The 21,791-nt window shown below is 45.9% G+C and overlaps 1 protein-coding gene across 1 annotated transcript; it reads right to left on the reverse strand.

Annotated features, from left to right (window-relative positions):
- Positions 1-1,653: 1,653 nt before the first annotated feature.
- Positions 1,654-21,293, reverse strand: LOC138775277 (break repair meiotic recombinase recruitment factor 1-like; the record flags this gene model as incomplete). Its single annotated transcript, XM_069955883.1, has 5 exons — positions 1,654-1,866; positions 9,896-9,967; positions 12,911-13,032; positions 19,304-19,479; positions 21,257-21,293. Coding segments are annotated over 5 exons (507 nt in total), but the record flags the coding sequence as incomplete, so codon positions are not given.
- Between the last annotated feature and the right edge of the window lie 498 nt (positions 21,294-21,791).

Genomic DNA, 21,791 nt, shown 5'->3' on the forward strand with positions numbered 1-21,791 from the left:
TGGAAAATGAAAGGTGGAATCTGATTGGTTGCTAGGGGCAACTGAGCCAGTTTCACTTTACACCATGTTTGATAAATCTCCCTCCAATATCTGGCTACAGTAGCCCCCCCCCCCATGCCCCTGGTGTCAGAAAGTGCCAGAGATTTGTAATTTACTTCTATAAAAAAAATATCAAGTCTTCCAGTACTTATCAGCTGCTGTATGTCCTGCAGGAGAGTCTGAAGAGCAGAATAGGTTTTCTATGGGGATTTGCTGCTGTTCTGGACAGAGGTGGCAGCAGCGAACACTGTGTCAGACCGGGAAGTATACACCATTTCCTGCAGGACATACAGCAGCTGATAAGTACTGGAAGACTGGAGTTTTTTTTTTTTTTAAACCGAAGTAAATTACAACTTTCTTACACGAGTTGATTTGAAAGAAAAATATTTGCGCTGAAGAACCTTTGGCCCTCCAGCTGTTGCAAAACTACAATCCCCATCATGCCTGGACAGCCTGTCCAGGCATGATGGGAATTGTAGTTTTGCAATAGCTGAAGGGCCCAAAGTTCCCCATCCTAGCCCTAAACCATTGGTTTTGCTGCTGCTCTGGACAGTTCCTGACATGGACAGAGATGGCAGCAGAGAGCACTGTGTCAGACTGGAAAGAATACACCTGCAGGACATACAGCAGCTGATAAGTACTGGATTTTTTTAAATAGAAGTAAATTACAAATCTCTGGCACTTGCTGGGACCAGTTGACTTGAAATAATTTTTTGGGGTGAACTATCCCTTTAATGGCCTCAACACACAAAGTGCCCCTTAGTCCCCTCACATGCCCACTCGGTGCCCCTACACAGACGTCATGTCCCCTTTGTGTTCCCTCTGCCCCTGCAAAGAAGAAAAGGAAAACCCACTACAAGTGGTGCTGCTCTGGCTGCAGGTCTGTGGCAGTGCTGTCAGCATCACAGTGCCGATGGGTATGATGACATCACTGCGATGCCGCCTGAACATTATTTCCTTCTTAAAGGGGTTGTTTTCCCCCCCCCCCAAAAAAATCCTGTTCAAATCAACTGGTGTCGGAAAGTGCCAGAGATTTGTAAATTACTTCTATTAAAAAATCTCAAATCTTTCAGTAGTTATCAGCTGCTGTATGTCCTGCAAGAAGTTGTGTAAACTCTCCAGTCTGACACAGTGATCTCTGCTGCCACCTCTGTCCATGTCAGGAACTCTCCAGAGCAGCAGAGGTTGTCTTTGGGGATTTGGTACTGCTCTGGACAGTTCCTGACATGGACAGAGGTGGCAGCAGAGAGCACTGTGTCAGACTGGAGAGTTTACACAACTTCTTGCAGGACATACAGCAGCTGATAAGTACTGGAAGATTTGAGATTTTTTTTTTTGATAAAAGTAAATTACAAATCTCTGGCACTTTCTGGCACCACTTGATTTAAAAGGGAAAAAATGGGGTGAACTACCCCTTTAAGGCCTCATTTATTTTACCAACAATTATTAATGTTACCTTTATTCTGCGGGTCGTGATACCCAATTTATCAAGTTTTTGTTGCGCCACATGCTGACGGGTAACCGTTCTCCCGACACTTGTCCTTTGTGCTCAGGGAAATGTGAGAAAAAAAATAAGTCGCCTCCTCCTTTTGGATGTAACATTTTATGACAGATGAAATGTAACAATACAAACAAATACATAAAAAGCCGCCATATACAATGTAAGAAAGCGTCCTGTACAGAGGCGTGGGCTGTAACTATGTATACATGTATAGGGTGCAGAGGGGTCACATCTCCCGGCGCCTCCTCTCCTTCCCGGACCCTCGTCCTGGCACGTGTCGCACTCTCTTCTGCCGGAGTTCTCGATAGGTGCTCATAATGAGACGACTACAAGAGAGAGGAACCAATAGTTATCACACGCTACATACATGTCATCTTACAGGAAAAAGGGGGGGTGTACTCCACCTATATAGACTTCATTATATTCTTCTATACAGGGGCAGTATTATAGTAGTTATATTCTTGTATATAGGAGCAGTATTATAGTAGTTATATTCCTGTATATAGGAGCAGTATTATGGTAGTTATATTCCTGTATATAGCAGCAGTATTATAGTAGTTATATTCTTGTATATAGGAGCAGTATTATAGTAGTTATATTCCTGTATATAGGGGGCAGTATTATAGTAGTTATATTCCTGTATATAGGGGGGCAGTATTATAGTAGTTATATTCTTGTATATAGGAGCAGTATTATAGTAGTTATATACTTGTATATAGGAGCAGTATTAAAGTAGTTATATTCTTGTATATAGGAACAGTATTATAGTAGTTATATTCTTGTATATAGGAGCAGTATTATAGTAGTTATATTCTTGTATATAGGAGCAGTATTATAGTAGTTATATTGCTGTATATAGGAGCAGTATTATAGTAGTTATATTCCTGTATATAGGAGCAGTATTATAGTAGTTATATTCTTGTATATAGGAGCAGTATTATAGTAGTTATATTCCTGTATATAGGAGCAGTATTAAAGTAGTTATATTCTTGTATATAGGAGCAGTATTATAGTAGTTATATTCTTGTATATAGGAGCAGTATTATAGTAGTTATATTCTTGTATATAGGAGCAGTATTATAGCATAAATTTTATACTCACCGTAATTTTGCTTTCTTTGAGGCAGAAGGCAGCACAGAAGGGTTAATAGCTCCTCCTCTTATTTCTCTTAGGACCGCCCACCTAAAAAAAACTCTCAAAAGTTTCACCAATAGAGAGCAGACATACATTATATAAGAGCAGCAAACACCCCACTTCCTTGTGTAAAAAATTGAATAGACTCCTTTGATGCTCAATAAATTTATTGGGAGGGTATGTGTGCTGCCTTCTGCCTCAAAGAAAGCAAAATTACGGTGAGTATAAAATTTATGCTTTCTTAGTCGGCATCCGGCAGCACAGAAGGGAGCTATATAGCTTAGAAAGGGAGGGTTCCTCAGACAGCAGCACTCAAGACTCCGGTGCTAAAGGCTGGATCACTGGCACGGATGTCTAGCCTATAATGTTTGATGAATGTCGTACTTGAAGACCATGAAGCAGCGTTGCAGATGTCTTGAAGTGGAATTTGCGCTCTCTCAGCCCAGGTAGTGGCAGTAGATCTGGTGGAGTGCGCTTTTAATGGAAATGGTGGTGATTTTCCCTCTGCTTTGTAGGCCTCATAAATAGTGGATTTCAGCCATCTGGCCAGCGTGTCTTTAGACGCTTTCTTTCCTCTATTACTTCCACTGAATTGAAGAAAGAGATTTTCATCTTGCCGAAACTCTCTACTCTGGACAGATAGCAATGTAAGGCATTTACTACATCCAAGGAATGTAAAGTTTCTTCTTCCTCTGTAGTAGGATTTGGCAAGAAATGGACAAGTAATACTTCACGGTTGATATTGGCTACCGAAGGCACTTTTGGAATGAAAGATGGTACAGTACGCAGAAGCACACCATCTGGTACAAATTTAAGGTAGGGTTCTCTTGCAGACAGTGCTTGCAGCTCCCCAAGCCTTTTTGCTGTTGTAATCGCCACTAGGAAGGCAACTTTATAAGAGAGCCACTTTAGTTCAGCGTCTTGCAGAGGTTCACACGGAGGACCCAGAAGGAATTTTAACACTAGAGATAAGTCCCAAGGTGCTATAGGAGGCTTTATTACAGGTCTTAAGTTCTTTAAAGCTTTGAAAAATCTTCCAATAATCGGATTTCCTGCAAATTTTCCATCTGTAAATGCATTAATTGCAGTAGCATGGACTCTCAGAGTGTTCGCTTTTAATCCCTTTTCAAACCCATTTTGAAGAAATTGTAAAATGAGTGGAAGAGAAACTTCATCACCGCCATTTTCCAACCTCCAAGAAGTGAACTTCCTCCATACTTTTGAATACACCCGATTTGTAGAATTCTTTCTGGCTGATAGGAGTGTACTGATCACATTATCAGAAAGACCTTCTAATCTGTACTTAGATCTTTCAAACGCCACGCAGTCAAGTGGAGTTTCTGCAGATGTGGATGGAATAGGCCTTCTTGGACTAGGAGATCTTCGTTCTGGGGTAACTTCCAGTAGACGCCCCTCGAAAGCTGCAATAATTGAGGGAACCATGCCCGGCGGGGCCAAAATGGGGCTATTAATACTACATCCGGTTTGTCTAGTACAATCTTCTTCAGAACCTTCGGCATTATTATTGGAGGAGGAAAGATGTAAATGAACCGGCCTCTCCAACTGGTTGAGAATGCATCCAAGATTTGGGGTTTGTCTTTCGGATTGAGTGAAGCAAACTGATGTAACTTCTTGTTGCTCCTGGTCGCCATCATGTCCATCTCTGGAACTCCCCACATCCTGACTATCTTGCTGAAGTAAGTCTGGTTCAAGGACCACTCGTTCGGGTTCATTCTCCTCCTGCTCAGACTGTCCGCTTGAATATTGCAGCAACCTTTGATATGCATCGCTGAGATGCTGGCCACTGTAATTTCCGCCCATTTCATAATGCGTTTGCATTCTTTCTGGAGTGCTGGACTTCTGGTGCCTCCTTGTTTGTTCAGATAATACACCGTGACAGCGTTGTCTGACTGTACTATCACTGACCTGTCTCTCAGGAGAGGAGAGAAGTGAATCAATGCCAGACGGACTGCTTTCATCTCTCTGAGATTGGACGAAAGAGCAGCTTCTTGCGCCGACCATCTCTTTTGTACCCAGGCATGTTGAACGTGCGCTCCCCAGCCCGCTTTTGAAGCATCTGTGGTAAGTACTATTGAGTCCACAGGTTTGAAGGTGTTCCCTTTGGAAAGATTGTTTTCCTGAAGCCACCAATAAAGACCTTGTTTCGTATGCAGAGAGATCTTTAAGGAGCGGTGGAGAGACTGAGGGTTCCTGTCCCATACATGCAAGATTTCTTCCTGTAAATCTCTTATGTGTGCTTTCGCCCAGGGTACTGCATCTATGGAAGAAGTCATTGTTCCCAGGATACTCATGGCTCTTCGTAATGTGACCTTTGGAGCTGTTATTACTGTCTGTATCAGTTCTTGGATTTGAGCTACTTTCTCTTGAGGAAGAAATAGTCTCTGCTGGACTGAGTCTATCAGGAACCCAAGAAACCTTTTTCTGGTGTTTGGCATGAGGTCTGATTTTTGATAATTTATGATAAAACCTACATCGTCTAGGAGGTTCTTGGTCAGAGTCAGATGATGCATGAGATGTTCTGATGTGGAGGCGATGATGAGCCAGTCGTCTAAGTAAGGAACTAGGTGGACTCCTTGTAATCTTAGATGAGCCACTAACACGATTGCAACCTTTGTGAATATCCTCGGAGCTGGTGACAGACCAAATGGAAGAGCTAGAAACTGAAAGTGACGGACTTCTGACTCTATCTTGACAGCAATTCTGAGAAACTTTCTTGAAGATGGGTGTATAGGCACGTGTAAATATGCGTCCATGAGGTCTATAGTGACCATCTGATCTCCTGGCTGGACAAGATTTAATGCAGACCTGATGGTTTCCATTTTGAATTTTTCCTTTTTTAGATGATGGTTCAAGAAGCGCAGATCGATAATTAAGCGCCACTTCCCCCCTGGCTTGGGCACTGGAAAAATTCGGGAATATACCCCTTTGCCTCGTTCTTGTATAGGAACATCTTGGAGTACCCCTTTTTGTATGAATTCTTGCAAAAGGGAAGAGATTACTGGAGTTCCTGACTGGTTCAGGAGAAAACGCTGTCTTGGTCTGTGAAGGAAATTTAGCTTGTATCCGTTTCTTATAATGCTCAACACCCAGCTGTCGGTTGTAATCTTCTCCCAGGCAGGAAAAAAATTTTGAAGTCTTCCTCCGACTACTGGTAAGGGCCTGGCGTCAGAACTCAGTTTTGTTTTGACCAGACTCCCCTTGCTTGCTTTTTGTGCGAGCTTGATTTTTCCTCTGATATCTTCTGTCATTCCGATCTTGAAATGGTTTGGGACGAAAAGTGTTTCTACCTCTACCCCTAAAGGACTTGAAGGGCTTTTTCTTGACCTCACGAGGAAATGGCTGGCCTTTATCCTTGCTGCCTTTTTCAAGGATTTTTTCCAACTGGGAACCAATCAGATGACCTGGCTCGAATGGTAACGAACAGAAGTTGCTCTTGGAGGCTGCATCTCCAACCCATGGTTTGAGCCATACAGCGCGTCGAACAGAGTTTGTGAGGGCCAGATTTTTAGCGCTTATCTTCACTGTATCAACGGAGAAATCACATAAGTAGTCTGCTACTGATTTAAGGTTCGTAACGTCTTGCAAAAGCTCCTCTCTTGGTGCTTTATCCTCTATATCACGGGTCAATCTGCTTAACCAAACCCTGAGGGCTCTGGCAACAGGCACTGCTGAAAGTCCCGCTTTAGTAAGATCCGCAGTATTGTTGTAGGCTCTTTTACAGAACATCAATTTTTCTGTCCATCGGGTCCTTCAATAGGGCTGAATCATCTGATGGTAGTAAGGTACATTTGGAAAGCTTGGCGACTTCTGTGTCTATTTTTCCTGGATTTTCCCAGGCTTCAGTATCAGCTGGATCTAGTCTGTACATATTCTTGAATCTAGATCCTAGCTCAAGCCTTTTGTCAGGCCTTTTCCACTCATGTTCCATGATAGACTTTAGGACCGGATGACCGGGAAAAACACTGGACTTTTTCTTAGGGAAATAATATAAGCTCTCTTTGTCTTCAGCAGCAGGCTTATCTTTTTTCACTTCCATGATTTCTTTGACCGCATTAATTAATTTTTCAGCATGATCCTTTCTGAATAGATAGAAATCTTCAGGGATATGATCCTCAGATGTACCAGAGGTATCGGATTCATTCGCAGAAGAAGAGTAAGAAGACCCTTGCTGATTATCTGGCTTATGTCTTTTAGGTTCAGGAGAAGGAGAACGTCTATGACTCTGGCTGCGAAAGGATGCAAAGAATTGTCTTGCTTCATTCATGAAAGCTTTCATCTCATCAGCTGGTTTAGAGGCAGAGAAGCCTTCTCTGTTACGCTTTCTTTGCTCAGTTCTCGTATCAAAGCAGTAATCACAAATGGAGCCTGATAGATCATCGGGTAATGGTTGATCACAGTCTGCACATAATCTGTGTCTTGTCTTTTCTCTTCTTTTGCGACCGTCCGATCTCCTATGGCTCGACATCTGTAGATACATATATATATGTGTATAAATATACCAGGGAAACAGATGAAAAACCAGCAACCCATATATATATATATATAACGTGGGGTAACCATAGCCCATCCAGACCAACCCACAGCAGCCATAGAGTGATATAAGTCCCATGTCTTACATGTGTGTAAGCGGCCCCTCCGGACCTCACACATATCACACTTACCCCTAAGTAACAGTGAGTCCGGCTGCCCAGTACCAAAAAGCCACCGGACGCCTACATACCTGTTACTTAAATACATGGTGGATGTCCCGGCAGGAGAAAACGCGCGCCCGCACTGTTTCCGAGCGACTTCCGGTCCGTGGAACGCAGCGTGGAACGCACGTCTCGCGTCATATGACGCACTTTTGGTCCACTGGACCGCAAACCGGAAGAAGATGGCCGCCCGCCGGGATTCAAGGAGCGCCAGCGTCCTTATGCTTTATGCTTCAGCAGAGGCTGCAGGAATAAGGATACCTGCATCATCCTCAACTGAGCAAGGTACTATTTCAGGGTCCCCCACTGAAAGTTACCTATAGGATACAGGCTGTCTTGACCCAACAGCACAATGGGACCTGTATCCTATATATATACCTGGCCAAGGTAACGTGCTGTGACCAGGGTTTCCCCATAGTCATCCTGAAAAAACATGGAAAAAACTATAAGTATACATATATATACATAAAACAATATATATACATATACCAAAAAAAAAAAAACAGGTGGGCTTAATAAGGAAGGATTCCTTGCAGAGAAAAGGAGGATAGAAAAAAACACAAGGAAGTGGGGTGTTTGCTGCTCTTATATAATGTATGTCTGCTCTCTATTGGTGAAACTTTTGAGAGTTTTTTTTAGGTGGGCGGTCCTAAGAGAAATAAGAGGAGGAGCTATTAACCCTTCTGTGCTGCCGGATGCCGACTAAGAAAGTAGTTATATTCTTGTATATAGGAGCAGTATTATAGTAGTTATATTCTTGTATATAGGAGCAGTATTATAGTAGTTATATTCTTGTATATAGGAGCAGTATTATAGTAGTTATATTCCTGTATATAGGAGCAGTATTATAGTAGTTATATTCCTGTATATAGGAGCAGTATTATAGTAGTTATATTCTTGTATATAGGAGCAGTATTATAGTAGTTATAGTCTTGTATATAGGAGCAGTATTATAGTAGTTATATTCTTGTATATAGGAGCAGTATTATAGTAGTTTATATTCTTGTATATAGGAGCAGTATTATAGTAGTTATAGTCCTGTATATAGGAGCAGTATTATAGTAGCTATATTCTTGTATATAGGAGCAGTATTATAGTAGTTATAGTCTTGTATATAGGAGCAGTATTATAGTAGTTATATTCCTGTATATAGGGGGCAGTATTATAGTAGTTATATTCTTGTATATAGGGGGCAGTATTATAGTAGTTATATTCCTGTATATAGGAGCAGTATTATAGTAGTTATATTCCTGTATATAGGGGGCAGTATTATAGTAGTTATATTCTTGTATATAGGGGGCAGTATTATAGTAGTTATATTCCTGTATATAGGAGCAGTATTATAGTAGTTATTTTCCTGTATATAGGAGCAGTATTATAGTAGTTATATTCTTGTATATAGAAGCAGTATTATAGTAGTTATATTCTTGTATATAGGAGCAGTATTATAGTAGTTATTTTCCTGTATATAGGAGCAGTATTATAGTAGTTATATTCTTGTATATAGGAGCAGTATTATAGTAGTTATATTCTTGTATATAGGAAGTAGTATTATAGTAGTTATATTCTTGTATATAGGGGGCAGTATTATAGTAGTTATATTCTTGTATATAGAAGCAGTATTATAGTAGTTATATTCCTGTATATAGGGACAGTATTATAGTAGTTATATTCTTGCATATAGGAAGTAGTATTATAGTAGTTATATTGTTGTATATAGGAGGCAGTATTATAGTAGTTATATTGTATATAGGAAGTAGTATTATAGTAGTTATATTCCTGTATATAGGAGCAGTATTATAGTAGTTATATTGTTGTATATAGGAAGTAGTATTATAGTAGTTATATTCTTGTATATAGGGGCAGTATTATAGTAGTTATATTCCTGTATATAGGAGCAGTATTATAGTAGTTATATTCTTGTATATAGGAGCAGTATTATAGTAGTTATATTCCTGTATATAGGGGCAGTATTATAGTAGTTGTAGATGACTAAATGCTTTCTGTATTATTCTTTGTATACATAGATGACCGTTTTAGGATTAACTGTTCATTGCGCTTTGATTAAATTTTGTCTGAAACGAAATCCTATTTTATTGAATACCCCCACCACACAGCAATGATGGCTACACCAGTTCTGCTCATATCAGGGGCAGGGCCCCATAGCAAACTTTGGATTGGGCCCCCCTCTCTTCCCGACTGACCACTAAGCTGTCAAGTCTAGTCAGGAGTGCTTGCCGTTAAAGGGACATGTGCAGAACCCTGGAGGCCTGCTTGGCCACCTAGTGCTCCAAATGATGACAGCTCAGGGGGCTCAGCCTATTGCAAGAGCAGACAATGGGGCCTCTTGATGTGGTGGGCCCTATTGCAGCCGCTATGGCTGCTACAGTGGTAGTAACACCCCTGGCTCATATCTATAGTAACATGACTAGCGGAGACTGGACACAGCCCTGGTTATGTTATAGAAGTACACACATCCTCCGCCAGTGCGCACATAGTCACGTCTCACTTGATATTAGACAGCTCCATGATGAGACCTTGTACAGTAGAGGAAGCGTCTTCAGTTCTCCTTTGCTGGGGTCTGTACAGAATAAAACAAGAATATATATATACAATCTATAGGTTATATAGGACACTGCTGCTGTAAAATACATTTGTTCTCTTCAGATTCATCAGGTTACTGGATGAGACTTTACTCCCCCACAATTACACCCAGAGAGGTTACAATAAGACAGGAGACAAGAGTCTAATAAATCCTGGAGCCCTCACCCCTGCTAGGAGGGACAATGAGAAGGATTAGCCGCAGACTATACAGACGCTATTGAGGTGGGCCGTCTACACCTGAACAGACACCTGGGGGGGGCACCGGCTGAGCGTTCATGACATATCACAAAGAGGAGCCCAGGTGTCTTCTGACTATAAAGCTGCCCATAGACATTAGATATGTGATCGCAGAACCTAATGATTACCTAATGTGTATGGCAGTCTACAGACTACTTCTTAAGGGGATTATCCAGCGAAAATCTTTTTCTTTCAAATCAACTGGTGCCAGAAAGTTCTATAGATTTATAATTAACTTCTATATAAAAATCTCAAGTCTCCCAGTACTTATCAGCTGCTGTATGCCCTGCATCAAATGTTGTTTTCTTTCCACTTTGACACAGTGCTCTCTGCTGCTACCTCTGTCCATGTCAGGAACTGTCCAGAGCAGCAGCAAATCCCCATAGAAAACCTCTCCTGCTCTGGACAGTTCCTGACATGGACAGAGGTGGCAGCAGAGAGCACTGTGTCAGAGTGGAAAGAATATACCACTTCCTGCAGGACGTACAACAGCTGATAAGTACTGGAAGACTGGACGTTTTTTAAATAGAAGTAAATTACAAATCTGTATAACTTTCTGGTACCAGTTGATTTGAAAGAAAAAGATTTTTGCTGGCGTTCCCCTTTAATAGCAGATTTTGGCCAAGAAAAGGAAAGCATGTTGGATTTCTGCCGATATTGTGATGGTGTTTGCCCAACAGTTTCCATACGTGTCTGATCTCCTAAATAAACACATTATACTAAAGTTGAAGGTGTATGAGTCTCCACTGGCAGATGATGTCAGTGATGATCGGGGTCAGGAACGATGGATTTTCATAACCCAACCCTTTTGCTCTTGGAGGGATAAGCTATCGTCTGACCGTTCATGTGTATAGACAGGAAGGGAGATGAGGTATATAGGCAGGTTTAGGCTCAGCCATCAAATCTCTCCCAATCCCTGCTCCCCTCCCCCATACATGCAGGTATGCTGAATAGAGAGTAATGGTGCGTTTACAAAGAGAGATATATCTGTCAGATCTTTGAAGCCAAAGCCAGGAACAGACTATAAACAGAGAACAGATCATAAAGGAAAGACTGAGATCAATCCTCCTTTTAAATCCATTCCTGGCTTTGGCTTCAAAAATCTGTCAGATAAATCTCTGTGTAAACGCACTATAGTATACAGCCAGACACCTCAGGCGGTGGCTAACTTCCCTTCAGAACAATAGGGCTGGGCATCAGGAAATCTACCTATCACCGCACTCCGCTTACAATGACCTGTAATCACTAGGAGCGAGCAGGTTACAAGGGCAAACATGACAGTCCAATATAATAACGGCAGGCGTGCAAAAATTATTATTAAGGAAAATATGACAATTGTTTAGCCTAAAAGGACCTTCATCTCTACACTATTGCCTGATCTTAGGGGGAAGTCAGGAGGCCCCAGTATACATTAGAGCAGTATAGTCAGCTGGACGCAGTCTATCGGCAGGTGAGATAAATCGTTTGAAAAAATTATTTTAAAGTGGAACTATCCGCAGGGCCGATTTGGCCAATTATCGTTCTGTGTAATAGTACCCTAACACTGGGCTATTCCTCCCATCCACCAACTACAGGTAAGCATACATGTGTATTCAGTACGGAGAGGGGAGTAAGTGGCTGTCAGAGAACAGAAGGATCAGGCATTAATAGGTAGCATGCCCGATCCCCCCATACAACTAAGGTACACCTAGGCCTGCAGGATTCAGTGGCTAACATTGATCTTATGTGTATGGGCCCTTTATATATACGGCCATTAGTAGACAAATATTCTCTGGTGCAAAAACGAAAATATCCTTTACTTACCTAGTATAATCTTGGAGACGTCTTAGGACCCTTTTAAATGGGCTAATGGGGGCCGACGATGACCGACTGGACAGGGGGATCACCGGTCTGTGCCCCAATGTCTCCAGTCAGGGAGAAGAGAGATGGGGGGAGTCAGGGTCCTTTTACATGAGCCGAATATTAGAGGCAGAAACCCGTGTAAAAGGGCCAGCGATCAGAAAGAGAGACGTCATGTGTGACCGCACCATCACTATCTATTTCTGCGGTGTGTTAGGGTCCTATTCCACGGGCTGATGGGGGCCCGATCAATAATGTAAAAGAGCACCGATCTCGTTTACTAGGCCTATTACACGGCCCGATAATCGTTTAGCGAGGGCTGCAGGAACATCGTTACCGATATTCTTGCAGCCCTTGTTCAAACACCATACATTACCTAAGCATGTTGCAGGGCTTCTCCTGCGCTCCTTCTTCTTCCTGGTCCTGCGCAGCAGCAGCTTCGGTGCGGCCTGTCTTAGCTGACAGACCGCTCAGCCAATCACTGGCCAGGACTACTGCGGCCAGTGATTGGCTGAGCGGTCTGTCAGCTCAGACAGGCCGCACCGAAGCTGCTGCTGCGCGCGGGACCGGGAGGAAGAAGGAGCGCAGGAGAATACCTGCAACATGTGTAGGTAAAGCATGGTGCTTGTGAAATCGTCGGTCGCCCGCAGCGCATCGCTATTCCATGTAGAGATGCACGGCCGGTGCCCGATGATTTTAGGTTTGAACCTAAATAAACAATCAGCCGATGATACCGTTGTCTCTATTCCACGGAGAGATAATCGGCCAAATTGGACCGTTTCGGCCGCTTATCGCTCCGTGGAATAGGCCCCTTACTCTTATTTCGGCAGAAGTTCTTACTCACCCCCTGCTCTCCTGATCTAGAGCACCATTCACTGGTAGACCTGGGGGACATGTGGAGGCCTCTGGGATATCTCCGCTGTGCCACGCCGGGGTCACATGGTCACTGATGTGGTTCTCAACTCTCTGTAAAAAAAAAAAAGAGATGGTGACAGTACATATATACTGGACGGTCAGTACATCAGATTGTGTATATATACTTTACTCGCTCTAGGCCCCTCCCCTTTGTAAATCTATATCATTTCTTCTATCGTATTGATTGATCTTAAGGCCATACACCAGAGCTGCATTCACAATTCTGCCATTTGTCACTGAAAACAGTCAGCAAGCCTTATACGGCAGCCGAATGCACCATAAGCAGAAAAAGGACCTTTAGTTCGACTCCAATAATGTGTGTGTGTGTTGGTGGGCGGGGGGGGGTTGGGGGGTTGGACTTGATAATCTTAAAGGGGTTGTCCCCCCCCAAAAAAAAAAAAAAATTCTTTTGAATCAGCTGGTGCCAGAAAGTTATATAGATTTGTAATTTACTTCTATTAAAAATCTCCTGTATGTCCTGCAGGAAGTGGTGTAATCTTTCCAATCTGACGCAGTGCTCTCTGCTGCCACCTCTGTCCATGTCAGGAACTGTCCAGAGCAGGAGAGTTTTCTATGGGGATTTGCTGCTGCTCTGGACAGTTCCTGGCATGGACAGAGGTGGCAGCAGAGAGCACTGTGTCAGACTGGAAATACACCACTTCCTTCAGGACATACAGCAGCTGATAAGTACTGGAAAACTGAAGATTTTTACAAATCTATATAACTTTCTGACATTAGTTCATTTGAAAGAATTTTATTTCCCCGCTGGAGTTCTCCTTTAAGGGTCCTTTTCGATGGGCAGAACGGTGTCTGATATGAGTGTCGTTGTAGTGGATAGGTGTTTATTAATGAAGTCTGTTACATGGCTTGGTGTTTGTGTGGGCATTGGCACATGAATGATCGTTGCCCCCTTCTTCCATCGCTGTCGGCAGCACATATTCTATCATGCGGGGAGATGACCAACGCACAGTGATTCTCAGGCCTGTATAAAAGCTGATGGCTGGGCCTGTGACACAGGACAATATAAGTCTATATGGTTATTGATCGTGTCTTGTGTAACAGGGCCTTCCCACCTGGGAGTGATGCATGGATCCCCATCGACTCCTATCACTGAAACCTGAGTCACAATGTTACTATGCAAGATAAGATTAGGGCAACACACATGGAAGGGATCATAAAGAACAAGGGAATCTTATTTGTGGAGGGATTTATGTCACATTACAAAATGTAAAGATCTGCCCGGAGAAGGTGAAATGTCAGCTCTGTGATGGTAATACTGCTGGAGGACGGCGTCATGAAGACGTATGGAACCGTACTGCCCAGTCTGTGCCGCAACTCATTCTACAGACATAAACCTGCTTATCCGCATCTAATGAAGGATTTATTACACTGTTATTATCACTCGCTCCTCTGCTCCATTGTGCACACAACCATCAGCCATAACATTACAACTATGGGCTCCTTTACACAGGCCGATAATCGCTCCGCGTATAAGTTGTCAGCGGTCAGTTGAGGAGCGGGAAAACCCTGATCCTCAGCTGATCACATTTTTCTGCGCGGCCCTATAAATCATCATATTACCGCGTCCGCACATCTGTCTGGGGATGTTTGACCAAAAGCAATGTATTTTAAAGGGACCGTCACGCCCCGTTGCCGGGGTGAAGCCGTCTACCCCCCCGCTAGAGCTCTGGATCTTACCCCTTCTCGCCAAGTCATTGACGGAGATATCCCCGTCAGAAGCCCGGCTGCATAGAGTCGGATGCCCTATAGGGAATGATGGAGCCATCATTCTCTATGGGTGCCGGACTCATCTCTGGAGCACGCGCGCCGCTTCAGACAGGGTATCTCCGTCCCGGGATCGGCTCCAGGAACAGGACTTGGCGAGACGGGTAAGTATCCGGGGCTCTAGCGGGCGGCCGTCACCCCGGCAACGGGGGGTGACAAGTTCCCTTTAATTAGACTTTGTCAGTAGGTTTATGAAGCCTATCTAAGAATGGATAGAAGTAGTGACAGAGAAGCTGAAAACAGTATTATGTATCACTTACATGTTCTGTGCAGCTGATCCAGAAATCTCCTCCTGATAACATGGACAATAAGGCTCCGTTCACATGGGGCAAAAGGGCAGAGTTTACTGCTTCTCATGAATATCCAGACTACTGGGCTCATGAACATAATATAGAGTATCTTCTTAGGCTCTGTTCACACGAACAAAACTGGCAGAATTCTCCGCCGTGGAATCCTGCCAGCCTCCCTGTCATAATGACAGTCTATGGGAGGCTCGCGCGCTTCCTCGTCTCTGCACTGTAGAATTGACATGTTCATTCTTTCAGCGCTGAGAGGGAGGCTCGCGAGCCTCCGATAGCCAGGGCCTCTGATTGGCAGTTTTGCTCCCATGTGAACGGAGCCTAAGAAGTCTATACATTATGTGCATGAGCTCAGTAGTCCTGGATATTTATAAGAAGCAGAAAACTCCACCCACTAACTGCTGGTTAGCATTGTCTATTCATGCTGTGTATAGGTGGTCACCTGTCATCGGCTTGCTTGGGGGTGGGGAGGCGCAAATCCTATTCCTCCTGCATATTAGGAGAACGGCTGAACAGAATGATGTAAGTAATACACACGAACTGTTCAGCATTTCTGTCACTAGTTTATACTGCCCTCATTTAAGGCGTCATAAACTAGTGACAGATTCTCTTTAAATGCCTCCAGTGATAGGACTTGTTTCTCCAGCACAGGGGTAGGAAATAGAGATGAGCGAACCTCGAGCATGCTTGAGCCCATCCGAACCTGAACATTCGGTATTTGATTAGCGGTGGCTGCTGAACTTGGATAAAGCTCTAAGGTGTCTGGAAAACATGGATACAGCCAATGACTATATCCTTGTTCCACATAGCCTTAGAGCTTTATCCAACTTCAGCAGCGTTCGGATTCGGCTAGACTCGAGCATCTCGAGGTTCGCTCATCTCTAGTAGGAAACCTTGGTTCTCCAGCCGTTTGCAAAACTACAAACTCCCCTCATGCTGGACAGCTAAAAAGTTTGGCTGTCTGCATAATGGGAGTTGTATTATTGCACAGCTAGAGAGCCAAGGTTCCCACCCCTGCTCCAGCACATGCCACAGATGATTGATTGGATTCAGATCTGGGTAAACGGAGGTCGAGTCACTACCCTGATCTCTTGAGTTGCTATTCCTGATCACCATTACTGTGATTGGTGGAGATCGGTCGCTGGGCCCCCATCCATTAGCTAACTCTGTTATAGGAGATAGGATCCCTTTTAAATAATATACATTTCACTATCACTCTATCAGGTTCACACCATCCATATGATAAACAGAGATTTACCATTCATTTTGGCATCTGTACCTTTCCACCTGGCTGAGGGTTCCTCCCAGGCTCCGAGCAGCTGGCTGTCCGGCAGCTCCAGGCCATTAGTCAGTCTTCTCGGATCCTCAGCCGGGTCATCAGCTTGTTGTGACGGCATGATCTTCATTCCCGGACAGAAGAGTCTGGTCAGTCATTGGTGTCCAGGTGTCTCTGCTGGTGATGAAGGGTCTTGGGATGTACTGCGTCTCTTCCCTTAACCTTAGATCATGATCAGGTGAGGGGGAAGCCTCATTTATTCTCTGAGAATCGCGTAGGACTGTCTGGGAGATAATGGTTTGTACCTGGGAGGGACGTTCGGAATATCGGTGTCTGTGGTAAATCTGGCAGATCTGGGGTTTGGGGCATCTGTATATCACCCTTTGAGTCCGAGACATTGTGTCTATACCAGTGTCAGTAAGCAGCATCTCACGGCCTCCCCATTGTGATTCACCTCATCCTTATACCCTCTATGACCTCAAGGGGGCAGTCAGAGGTTTCATCATCCGGGTTGTCTCCATCATTTGCTCATTGATACCTGTGATCTCCCGTTATGCTGTCTGTCTCTTGAGGGCATCTCTCACCAACGCTGCTTTTAGTCAGCATAGAGGGGGGATGACCTGGGATCCCCCCATGACCTGCTCTGTAATATCTTTAGCGGATGACTCTAACAGAGCTATGTTGTCTCCTGCATTTACATCCTGATGATGCCCCTGGTGGTCAGCTTGAGTACTGCACTGAGCGGCAATGGAGAGGACACTTCTGGAGGGGTCGTATTCAGTATAACATCAGCGGCCCTACAATATAGGAATAAAGTTTGGATTATATTGAATATTGTGGTAACTATGTATGTTGTAGTGAAATGATAGAATAAGGGATTTGATTAAATCCTGGTAAATGAAGAAATGACCGCGCCATTCCATAATTTCCTGGGGATTTGATCAAGTGACGGACTCCTTTCAGGGAAATGATGGAATGACCTCTATCATTTCCCCCTGTGACATAGAATTCGCTACCGTATCGCTCTCTGCTCCCCCAGCCTGTCCGCTCTGCTCCTCGTCTGCCACCTCTCTGCGCCCCGTTCGCTTGTTTCCCCTGCTACGCGCCTCCTGCTCCGCTCCCTGTCCGCTCCTGCCACTGTACGCCTACGGGAGGTATGCCTCTTGCTCCCCCGGCCCGTCTGCTCTGCTCCGCGTCCACCCCAACACCGTATGCCTGCCGGAGGTGTGCCGCTTCTGCTCCCCCATCCGCCTCTGGTCCCATCCGCCCCGACGCCATTGCCTGCCGGGAGGTGTGCCGCTCTGCTCCCCGTCCACCGCCCTGCCATATGCTGCCGGGAGGTGTGCCGCTCTGCTTCCCGTCCGCCCCGCCCTGCGACATGCCTCCTGCTCCCCTGGCCTGTCCGCTCTGCTCCCGTCCGCCCCCGCCGCTGTACGCCTGCTGGGAGGTGTGCTGCTCTGCTCCTCCATCCGCCTCTAGTCTCTCCTCCCCGACGCCATATGCCTGCCGGGAGCATGCCGCTCTGCCCCCCACCACCCCCAGCCATATGCCTGCCGGGAGGTGTGCGCTCTGCTCCCCCATCCGCCTCTGGTCCCATCCGCCCACCGCCATATGCCTGCCGGGAGGTGTGCCGCTCTGCTCCCCCATCCACCACCCCCGCTATATGCCTGCCGGGAGGTGTGCCGCTCTGCTCCCCCATCCCCCCCCGCCATATGCCCTGCCGGGAGGTGTGCCGCTCTGCTCCCCCATCCGCCCCCCGCCATATGCCTGCTGGGAGGTGTGCGCTCTGCTTCCCGTCCGCCCCGCCCTGCGACATGCCCCCTCCCCTGGCCTGTCGCTCTGCTCCCCGTCCGCCCCCGCCGCTGTATGCCTGCTGGGAGGTGTGCTGCCTGCTCCCCATCCGCCTCCGATCCCCTCCTCCCGACGCCATATGCCTGCCGGGAGCATGCCGCTCTGTACCCCATCCACCCCCCAGCCATATGCCTGCGGAGGTGTGCCGCTCTGCTCCCCCGTCCGCCTCTGCCGCCATATGCCTGCTGGAGTTCCCGTCCACCCCCGCTGCCATATGCCTGCCAGGAGGTGTGCCGCTCTGCTCCCCCGTCGCCATATGCCTGCTGGGAGTTCCCGTCCACCCCTGCTACCATATGCCTGCCAGGAGGTGTGCGCTCTCCTCCCCGTCGCCATATGCCTGCTGGGAGCACCGTCCACCCCTGCTGCCATATGCCTGCCAGGAGGTGTGCGCTCTCTGCTCCCCCGTCGCCATATGCCTGCTGGAAGGTCCCCGTCCACCCCTGCTGCCATATGCCTGCTGGGAGGTGTCCTCTCCTCCCGTCCGCCGCCATATGCCTGCTGGAAGTTCCCGCCGCTCTGCTGCTATGCCCTATCCTGTCCGCCTCCACTGCCATCATGCCTGCTGGGGAGTTCCTGTCCCACCCCTGCTGCCATATGCCTGCTGGGAGTTCCCTCCGCCCCCGTCTGCCTCCATGCCTGCCTGCTGGTGTGCCGCTCTGCTCCCCCTGCAAAGTACGGCCTCATCCCCCGCCCATATGCCTGCCAGGAGGTGTGCCCGTCCACCCCTACGCCATATGCCTGCTGGGAGTTCCCGTCCGCCCCCGCCGCCATATGCCTGCTGGAGGTTGCCGCTCCTCCCCCGCCGCAATCTGCCTGCCGGGATGTGATTGCTCGGTCCCCGTCCGCCTCTGCCGCCAAATAGAGGCTGGAGTTCATTTCCATCATTTGCTGATTCTATCATTTCACTGCAACATGTACATAAACTCACTATAACTCCAAAAAAACACTGTCCTGGTAAAGCTGGCGGGAGGATAATGTGATATACAGCGAGAAGGTCAGGTACAGACAATAAACCCATCACACTGCCTATCCGGGATCTGAGGATGGAGTCACGCTCTATGGATGTCACTTTCACCCCCAGTCAGATTCTATAATAAACTGCAGCACTTGCCGGGCAGGGTCCCGGGTTGGGGGTCATCACTCCCTCCATGTCCTGATCTTTCATCTTTCTCTCCTCTCCCTTCACCCGTTCTCTGCAGGTTCCGGATTCTTCACATTGGCTCAGGTGGGGTTGGTCCTGGGGACCCGGCGTAGCTTCTGATGTGTTCCTGGATGTGGAGCTGGTACCTGAAGAGTAGAAATACACAGATTACCTGAGAATCCGTCAGTCCTGGGCCCTACTAAAGGTGCTGACAGCGTGCTGTATCTGGCAGTCCCTAGTGAGCATGGTGCCTTTTGGTAATGTGTCCGTACAGTGCAGTGCAGTGGATTATGTACAATCTCAGGTCTCCTACTGTAATGAAGAGTCAAAGAGGGGTTGTGGCTCAGCATTTGTGCCGCACCACTGCTTCCTCCTTCCTCTTCTTCATGAATAATCAATGCTGCCCGGCCTCTGCTCACTCAGCTGTCAGCCAGTATCGGCAAGCAGAGGACTGATCTGCAATCAGATATTTGAACTCCTAGACTGTGTTAGAGCTGTGGTCTAGGGGTAAATAACCCCATCTAGAGACCAGCAACAGTTTGTTTTCTTTGGTTCGATTCCCTGATGGAAAATAAAGTACAGTGGTACCTTGGTTCAAGAGTAACTTGGTTTAGAGCGTTTGGTGTTAAGAGCTCACAGTTTTTCAAAATTGTGACTTGGTTTAGAGCATTGCTTTGGTTTTACGAGCTCCCTGTACTGGGTGGGAGGGGGAGTGGAGGAGGGGCATGTTCTGCATAGCGGGGTCTATAGCACTGTACTCTGACCAGGAAGTCCCCTCACCTTCCAAATCATAGCAGATCCACTTCAGGCTGGGCTTACATCAGGGGACAGGACTGTGGGGTAATCTCTACCATAGCGTATCCCGGACAGAGAGTGATGCATGCATGTGCCCACATCTGTCCTGCTCTTACTTCATGCTCCCTGCAGTTTCGGTCAGTCCTTGTGGTTTCCATCCTTCCATTACTGTACAGTAATTATATATCACAGATTCTGCTGTTTCTGAATGTTTGTTACATTTGTTTACATGTTATTCAGAATAATAAATCATTATTTTGGGGTGTGGAACCAATTGTCTGCATCTCTATGACTTCTTATGGGAAAATTTGCTTTGGTTTAAGAGTGGATTTGGATTACAAGCGCCGTCCCGGAACCAATTATGCTCGTATCCAAGGCACCACTGTATAGTTATTTATTTTTTATTTTTCTCATCATGGCAGCCATAGGTGTGGCTCCTAGCTTCCATGATCAGCACCCTGTGATTGCATTGTGGGGGTGGACTGAAAGCCACAATGAGGCAGCATATAACCCCCCTACAGGCTGTGGTTGCTATTGGCGGGAGCGTTTAGAGCAGGGATGGGGAACCTTAGCCCTCCAGGTGTTGCAAACTACAATTCCCATCATGCCTGGACAGCCAAAGCTTTAGCTGTCCAGGCATGATGGGAGATGTAGTTTTGCAACAGCTGAGGGCCGATGGTTTCCCATCCTGATTTAGAGGGTTACATGGCTGGATCTTGAGTTTTCACTGATCCTCACCACTGAAAGCAGTTGTCAGTATAAAGCAGTAGTCGCAGTGTATATGGAGCAGGCTCAACTATTGAGCCGCTCCATTATTCCTGTAGGTGTAATACTGGGTTAAAGGGGTTATCCAGGATTAGAGAAAAAACACCCAGCTACTTTCTTGCGATAACAGCACCACCCCTTCCTCAGGCTGTATGTGGTATCGACAAACCTCTCTCCAGCCATGGCACCCTGAGACTAATCTAGGTAGGATGTGATGTCATCGCTGCACCCCGCCGCTGTTATACATTACCCAATGCTATGTAAAGGGGGTGCAGGGGGTGGGGTAGTAATGTGGTGGATAGGGTCACACAGACTGGACTCAGTATAATATTAATATATATTTAATATATATAATCTCCTCACCTGCCGCCTTCCTTTTCCTCTTCATGGCTTCATGTACCTAAAAAAGAATTGTATATATGTTACATCTCTTATATCTCCCAAATATTAGGGGAAGGGGGTGGCTGCCTTTACACGAGCACAGAGCGACCCTAAGGGTACAAACACACACGGCATATATGCTGCGTATTTACTGGCTAAGATACGCAGCAAATACGCAGCAGATTAGATCTAAATAACAGCATCAAATCTGCTGCGTATTTGCTGCGTATACCTGTGTGTGTTTGTACCCTAAACTGAGCCTGAGCTGCACTACTGATAAGATTATGATGAAATTATCGCTCTTTCTGAGAGACCCTGATGACATCATTACTCCTGAGATTCTGACTCCTTCTAGGAGTTTCTAATGACATTATTGGCCCTCCTGAGAGATTCTGATGACGCCATGTCTCTGTCTGAGTTCTTATGACATCATTGCACCCTTCTGAGAGATTTTGAGACATCATGGCTCTGTAAGATTTTTATGAAATCATTGGTCCTTCTGAGAGATTCTGATGAC

Source organism: Dendropsophus ebraccatus, unplaced genomic scaffold (genome assembly GCF_027789765.1).
Source record: "Dendropsophus ebraccatus isolate aDenEbr1 unplaced genomic scaffold, aDenEbr1.pat pat_scaffold_1453_ctg1, whole genome shotgun sequence".
In the NCBI taxonomy this organism is placed as follows: domain Eukaryota; kingdom Metazoa; phylum Chordata; class Amphibia; order Anura; family Hylidae; genus Dendropsophus; species Dendropsophus ebraccatus.